Consider the following 7,963-nt stretch of genomic DNA (forward strand, 5'->3'; position numbering starts at 1 on the left):
CTGTTCTGAATCAACGCACTTTTCAACCGAATGTGATCAAAAAACTGATAAAGGAAAGGATAGAAACTCCGAATTGTTATGTTCCGCCTCTTTGCCGTCTTTCCTCAGTGACAAATCTTCCGCAACAATCGAAACTTGCTTAAACTGGGTTTTAGAAAAAGTTGGTGAAGATTGTTCATTATTGCAAAAGAGCACAATGATTAACTTTTTCTTTATAGTTATATCAACAGCTTTAACAGTCATGTCTCAACTTAACTTGCGAAAACGTGAAGAGGATAAATTTGATGAAAGAGATAAAGAAATAAGGCAAACAACGAGCGATCATTGCGACGATTTCTTCCAGACGATAACAAAATGTACCTCGGAAGATGATGCGGAGGATAAGAGAAATACAGAGCCTATGATAACAACCAACTTGACTCTTCTTTCTTCTAATTATACAGAAAATGCTTTTTATATAAATGAAATAGATGAATCACAAACAAGTCAAGAATCCAGTGATGGGTCATCAACTTATTCATTAAAAACATATATGGATCTATTTTTTGAGAAGTGCCTTGTGCAGTCAGAGGAAAAATTTGAAAGAACAGGATCTATAATCATTGATCAGATAAAGATGTTTCTTGAAAACTGTACTAACTTTATACTATCTACACAAAATTTCTACAAACTTCTTCAGAGTGAAAAAGTAATTTCAATTCTTCTTATGCTTTTGAAGGGGAATTATGCATTTGAAGTTAAAAGGTGTGCCATTGCTCTTCTATGCAGAACGCTAATGGCACAATCAATTGAGTTCAAAAAAGATTCAGAAATAGAATTACATGGAGTTGACGAGAAGCTTGATAGCAGTTTGAAACAAGAAAAAAATAAAAAGAGATACATCAGCAAAACATATGAATTGTGGAAGTCGATGACTAAAGCTATTCCTGCAACTACGGATCCAAAGGAAGATGAGAGATTTGATAAACATTTTGGAAAGAAGGCATCTTCTGATACGAAAATTCATAAATTTACAAATTTGTTGATCGAGAAGCAAATGAAAGAGCTACATATTCTCGAAATGGGTGTTGAAAATGCATCATATTTTTGCGATGCTGCAAATGAAGTCGAAGAAACGGAGGAATGGAATGAAGGATACGTGTTTGATGAAGCAAAACAACTGACATACAAAGATGCTATTGGAGATGTGTTGAGATGGGTATTTTCTGAGCTGAGCAAATGGATGGGAAAGCTATACAGGATTCTTTATGCAGCTTGTACAAGTTTTCATAAATTTGATAATCCGCAATCAACTTTCCAAATAATTGAATCTTTGCCTTCTGAAATGATTATTTGCGTTAGTATTGCTTCAATGTTTGATCCAAGGAGCAATTTGTTTAAAGAAATGTTGAAAGATTTTGCAACTGTTGGGCTATTTCTTTCGTGGATGCCTGATTACAAGAGTTTTTATTCAACCAGAAATAACAGCCTAGGAAATGAAGGGAGAAATAAATTGAGGATATCCGAGAAATGTTTTATAAGAGAGGAACAGGACAGAAGTGAGAGTAAGAGATGGATGGCTAATGTTACATTGGAACTTTTGAAGTTTAAAAAATCTAAGGAAGAGGAAGAGGAAGAGGAGGAAAAGAAGATCATTGATGCTTGCTGGATAGTAGTTTCAGCAATGAAACGCGCAGCTGGAGAACCGACAAGACTTCCTGATTTATGCTTAAGCACAAAGGAATTGGTTGATACGAAGAAATTTGAAGAGATTTCTGGCTTTAAAGAAAAAGATTACGAAAGAGATAGGAAAGATAATACAATGAAAACAACACATTTAACAAAAGACAAGAATTACGAAACAAGAAGTACGTTAAAGGAGGAATTTAGAAAGAGAACAGAATTTATGAATGAAGTTGAGCAACATCTTGAATTACCAACATCAATTTTTGAGAGATTGACAACAGAAGCAAGAGTTTTTGGATCAAACGATGGAGTTGATTTGTGGAAGCGATTGCTGGATGAAGAAATCAACTCCAAGGAAAGCAAGGAAAAAAAGAAAGCGTTCACCACAAGAGAAGAAGATAGAAAGATGAGGCCACAGTTGAAAATTGAGACTGAATCCACAAAAGATATGATGAGTAGTTTATTTGGGAAAAGAAAAGCTTTGATGGTGTTGAATTCTGAAGAAAAAAAAAATTCAGCGCTTTTTGGAAAGATGGAAAAAGACAAAGAGAAGAAAGAAGAGAAGTGGATGTGCTCAGATGAAGGCTGCAGAATGAATTGTCCTTCGTTACCTTCTAAGTGGGTGCTGAGGCAATTTGAAGGAACAGTGATGAAAGATGACTTGAAAAAGCAAAACTTTCAAAAGGAAACAGAAATGGATGATTCAAATAGAAAAGAAAAAATTAATGATATTTCTAGTCATGAATTTGAGGATAAAAAGTTACAATTAATTTATGACAAATCACATGATACGATCGTTTCGTCAACAGAAAAATTCAAGTTGGCTATTGCAAGACATATTGAGTTGGCAAGAAATCAAACACTACAGCCAGCTCTTGAAATACCAAAAATACCTGAGATTTCATCGATGAATTCAAAAACAAATCAGCTTTCATCGATTCAGAATTTCCATAAAGATGGTGGTTTTGTTGGATCAATGAAAACAGAAATTAAAATTGAGGGCAGCACGAATGAATGTGTGAATGGAAGCTGCATATTTAAACAATATGAACCGGAGTTAATGGTAGAAAAGTCTTCATCTTTAAAAGAGAAAGCAACATTATTTGATGGTTTAGATTGTGAGAAGAAACTTGGAAGTACATTCTTTTTAGAAGGCGAAAAGAAAGCACACGAAGAAGAAAGAACTATGGCAACAAAAAGTTCGTCGAACGAGGCCCAGTTTCCAGTGTTGAATTCAAAAGAATTACAGTCCTTTACATTTAAACCGTTTGTACCCCCGACATTGACGATGCAAACTCCTCAATCAACTCAAAAGGCTTTAACAGTCAACTCAGAGAAAGTTAGCAGCAACTCGTTCATGCCAGTTTCTTTTGGGTCAAAGGGGGTTAAAAGCGGAGCATTCAGGGGAATGTCGAAAGAACCAAGATCAACTAGAGGAGGGATAGTTGCACCGAAAATACAATTCAGAGAATTAACTGCAGAAGAGTTGAAAAAAAGTTGAGAATGAGTGTTATGTTTTTTTGGAAAATTATTTACTTATCGGTTGTCTGAAAGGAAAAAATCATTTGTGATAATTAGAATTGAATTTACAGCATTGTCGTTGAACTAAATATCTCGAATTGCATGAAATGTTAATAAATAAATAATTTTTTTACTGCTAAACATCGAACATAACATATTTCTAATGGAATTCACTGGAATAAAAATGCATGTACACAATTCAAAATAAATGTATTTCTCACTGATAGAGTTTAACAATCCTTTCTTTCTACAGTTGCTCGTGGAATGAAAGGATAAAACAACAAGATGATAACAAGCAGAAATTTCATATTCATGTAACTCCATCATTAACATTCGAAAAGAACATTGAAACACAATTGAGAAGCAAAGAGGCAAAAGTTTGCAACTCATGCAATGCTTGCTTCACAATGAAAAGTATTTCTTTTGTCATTTCAACATCAAGACTTTTATACAAAGAAATGAAATGAAGTGATGCATTTTTTTTTTAATTGTTTATTTCTACAATTTCAGTTACTCTCAATTATTTTGATGCTCTTCAACTATTTAATCATACATAAATGATTTATTGTTCTTTAGACATTCTTCAAAAATAACATATTGTATTTTGAAACAATTTCAAATAAAAATGAAAAATAGGATCAATAGCTTTCTCTGGTTTTATTCTGCATTAATTTTTGGTTGATGCAACAAAAAAAAAAAAAAAATAAAAAAATAAAAAAATAATTTTATGAAAATTAAAAACAAAATAAGAGTACACTTTTTAGTTTTGATTTGCTATGTGAAATACAATTATTCAAACCATTGGAGATTAAACATATCAACGAGGAATAAAAGTTGCTTATCACCAAATTCTAAAACAGAAACAGAAAAACCTAAAAAAAAAGTGTTGAAATCGATAAATATACAAATTATCTCCAACGAAATAGATGCTGTTAAAAACTAATTTTTCATAACAGAGAAAAATAAGGATCCTCATTTGAGGTTTAGGATAAATAAATCTGGAGAGAAAATTGTAAGGTAAAAATATTTTCAATTCACAAAAGCATAGAAAAATAAGGTAAGTCGCAATCAAATAATCCAAAAAGACTTTAGGAAATTCAATAAAACGAACAAGATAAAGCTAAAAAAATAAGTCGCATTGATTATAAAAGTTAGACAAGACTAAATAAAAAACTTCATAAAATTACATTTTTCATTAGAAAGTGACAACAGTGAAAATTCATGTCAGGCGTTGGAAGAGTAACTCAAGAAATGCAACTACTCCACGAGGTGTTTGCAAAATTAAGATTGTTGATCAAATAGTTAAAAAAAGATTTGATAGCGACAATTCATTCGAATGATAATAATTAAAAAATAAACACAATGTTTGAATAATAAAAATAAATAAGATATTTCCCAAAAAAATGTACCTCTATTATTTGCACAAGTCAAATGAAGTATAAAGAATATATGGAGAGATTGAACGCTGCATTTTATCACTGCGAAAAGCATAGATAAGAAGCTACTGAAGTACGGAATGTTTTAGAAAAAGAGAACGCCTTTGTGAAAATGTAGTCGATGAAGATAATTGAAATGAATAATTGCTGGTGATTCGTAACACTGTACAGGTTTAGCATAACTTTATTTTTTTACATAATTTTAATTTGAACCAGAGTTGAAGCTTAAATCTCAATCTCTTTTTGCATTAATGCACATTTATCTTCTGCTGATAGGGCATCTGCTTTGATTGATATGCCTTCCATGCTTTCAAATGGATGAAGAATTGCTTGCTGTTCTGAAATCGCTATTGCATTCAAAACAGAAGCAGATTCACCACATTCTCTTGCTGCATCATGCTCCTTCTCAGATTCTTGATTCATTTTGTCAAATAATTGTTTATTGTGTAATGATAGACTGGTCATTTGTTCTGTGAGCGGAATGACATCAGCTGAATTTACAGATTTATGCTCAGCAACATCTTTGTTCAATGAAGAATGCATCTTTTTGCGCTCAGTCTCTTTTTGCGATTCCAAAAGAACATTCGATTGAGAAAAAGAAGAGGACAAAGAGGTTAAAGTAGATAAAGAAGAAGACGGAGAAGAAGTTGAAATGGAAGCAGGTTCTTTCACTGCTGACAAGTTAGTTCCATTCGCTTTTGACTGTTCAATGCTGTGGCTTTGCAGAGGTGTATAAGAAACAGATGAAGCTGATACGCAGATATCGTCTTCTGAAGATAGATCAAGCGGAGAAAGAATATGAAATGCATTCGGAGAAAAATCTCCGAACAAAGGAAGTGTGCGAAAATACGTAGAAGTTATAGAAGAAGAAGAAGATGATGATGAGGAGGAGGAAGAAGAAGAAGGCATAGTTGCAAGTGTTGATGCCAATTCAGCTCTTTGATCAGCAAGAGAATGAAATGTCTCATTGACTTTATCTTCTGAATGGATTAGCATAGAAGATGACGATGACGATGAAGATAAAGTAGAATAAGAAGAAGAAGAGGAAGTTGATACCTTCCCAGGTGTTTGCTGCTGATCCATTGAAGATGAGCGCAATGCAGAAGCCAGCGGCACCTCTTGAATGGATGGTAGTACCGACTTCTCCATGAACTCAGGCTTAGCAGACAATTTATCGAATTCAGAGACATTAGAGGAAATAAATTGCATCGAAGAGAATGGAGGAGGAGAAAAGGAAGCAAAGGAATCTTTTGTAGGAGGTGGCGACTGAAGCGAAGACAGAGACGGAGACAGAACGCTTGAAGACGCCCCAAACGCTGATGATGTGCTTGACGACGGCGAAAGGCACGCTGCTGTGTTGAACGAAGGCTGTCGAAGAGATGACACAGAAGGATTGTGCATAGAAGATACGAGCGAAGGTGAAAGCGCTGAACCAGACGACGAGTACGAAATAGAAGCAGACGGAAGAGATGACAGTGAAGAAGTTGGCGAAGACGGCGAGCCATGAATTGCAAAATTTGGAGAGCCAGTAGAGGGATACCGCATCAGCAGTGAAACAGGCTTCTGCTCTGGAGACAGCACAGAGCGTGTGGCGATGAGGGACGGCCAGAGCTCCTCTCTGTCGCAAGGAGGCGTCTGCAGATCGCCCGTGCAGGAGCCGAAGCAAACAGGAGGCATGGCGCGCTCAGGCAGAGAGGGCGTTTGAAAAGCTGTGTTGGAGTCGTTTGCGTGCGCCACTGAGCATGCGCTGCTTGTGTTTGACAGCTGGAAGGAATTCGTAGCAGAAGAGTGGGGCTTGTTCTCGTCAGCTTCACAGTCTTTGGCTCCTTTCTCAGAAGCTGAATTCTTGATGTGCTTCCTCGGGTCGATGGTTGCCTCCCATATGCCGCCGTGCATGCTTTTCGTTATTTTTCGTTCTTTCATTCTCCTTTTCCCTTCTTCACGGTACAAAGGATCGTCCATTCTGACGTACCTCGCATTTTCAGAAAAAAAATCATTCTATTAAAAAGTCAATGTTAAAAAATAGTTGTTTTTTTAATGTTATTTATTTTATTATTATTTTATTTCCCCCAAATTTAATTATTTTATTTTTTGAGAGTTTAATGTTCAAGTAAAAAAATTCCATAGAAATAAAAAATAACAGCAAACTTTATCTTCTCTAAAATTCGTAAAAGCGTTTGAATATCCGTCTTCAAGGATGAAAAGATGCGGATAAGCTAATTTTGGATAAATGTGATCATGACGATCCAAATATCTTAGCCTTTTATACAAATCTGGTGCTAAACAATAATTTGTCAGAATTATCAAAAAAAAAAAATGATTGAATTATGAAACAATGCCAGTCCTCCAACCTCTCTGCGAAGAAAACTCACAATGAAAAACTATTGCTAGGTGTTCTCCAAAATGCGATGGATCTGCCATAAAGAATTCTTGAAGCACCTCTTCAGTTGAAATATTTATTGCATGGACAAAATGACCCGGTTTCTAAAATTTATTTCGAAAAAAAAATATGAAAATGCAAAATAAGTACGAGTGATAAGACAATCAAAAATTATACGCTTCAAAAAAAAAAAAAAAAAAAAAAATTTTTTTTATCTTTATTCTTTCGAAATGTTCATTTTTTATTCCAGAACAAATGTTTTATAAATAATTAAGCAAACATATTCATAGTCCCATCGGCAGTCAACTACAATTGGAACAAGTTGAGGATATTTCCCATCAAGCAAGTCAAAAAACTTAAATATTTAAATCAAAAATTTGAAAATTGTGATGTTTTTTTCCGAATTAATCAATTTTTCTTCTGACAAACAGTTTGTGCATCAATGTAAAAGAGACTGTCCAATAGCTTTGCTGGTATTGGTGAAATATAATCTTCTTTGCATTCATTTTCATTCGTTGAAAGCAACGATTCCGTTGAAATTTTGTAGCAAAGATTTGAAAGTTTGGAAAGAAGATGATCAAGCAAATCGTGGAAAGAGTGAATAGAAGTTGGATCAATAAAATCTACAGCCCCAGAAAATCAGTATGAAAGGAGCAATATACAAGAGAATTGTTCATGACATTTACGATAGAATTATAAATGTTATTGCTAGAGCATAATGAGAAAAGAAATACCAAGGGCTTTTCCTATTTTTGAGTGGACATCCACTTTTTCATTTTGTACAACAACTCCAGCCATGAAAAGGCCTATTTTGAGAGCTTTGAGTTTGATCAATATCCCACATATAGATAAATGAAGCTTAATTCAGATTCTTTATGTTGTGCTTTCATTTGTCATTTTTAATTGTGCTTAACTTTTTCAGTAATTACGTTTTAAGAATAAATGGATAGTGTATTTCTTT

At 34.2% G+C, this 7,963-nt stretch overlaps 2 protein-coding genes across 2 annotated transcripts; one reads left to right on the top strand and one right to left on the bottom strand.

Annotated features, from left to right (window-relative positions):
* Positions 1-706: 706 nt before the first annotated feature.
* MONOS_12179 (uncharacterized protein) lies at positions 707-3,903 on the top strand (the record flags this gene model as incomplete). The annotated part of the gene is made up of 1 exon (XM_067864778.1): positions 707-3,903. The coding sequence occupies one exon, from the start codon at positions 707-709 to the stop codon at positions 3,164-3,166; it is 2,460 nt and encodes an 819-aa protein (XP_067731548.1). The 3' UTR covers positions 3,167-3,903.
* A 944-nt stretch (positions 3,904-4,847) lies between these two features.
* Positions 4,848-7,800, bottom strand: MONOS_12178 (putative tyrosine phosphatase; the record flags this gene model as incomplete). Its single annotated transcript, XM_067864777.1, has 6 exons — positions 4,848-6,620; positions 6,771-6,901; positions 6,974-7,106; positions 7,283-7,357; positions 7,432-7,625; positions 7,737-7,800. The coding sequence occupies 6 exons, from the start codon at positions 7,798-7,800 to the stop codon at positions 4,848-4,850; spliced, it is 2,370 nt and encodes a 789-aa protein (XP_067731549.1).
* Between the last annotated feature and the right edge of the window lie 163 nt (positions 7,801-7,963).

Source organism: Monocercomonoides exilis (genome assembly GCF_001643675.1).
Source record: "Monocercomonoides exilis strain PA203 chromosome Unknown scaffold11-1913109, whole genome shotgun sequence".
NCBI classification, from domain to species: domain Eukaryota; phylum Preaxostyla; order Oxymonadida; family Polymastigidae; genus Monocercomonoides; species Monocercomonoides exilis.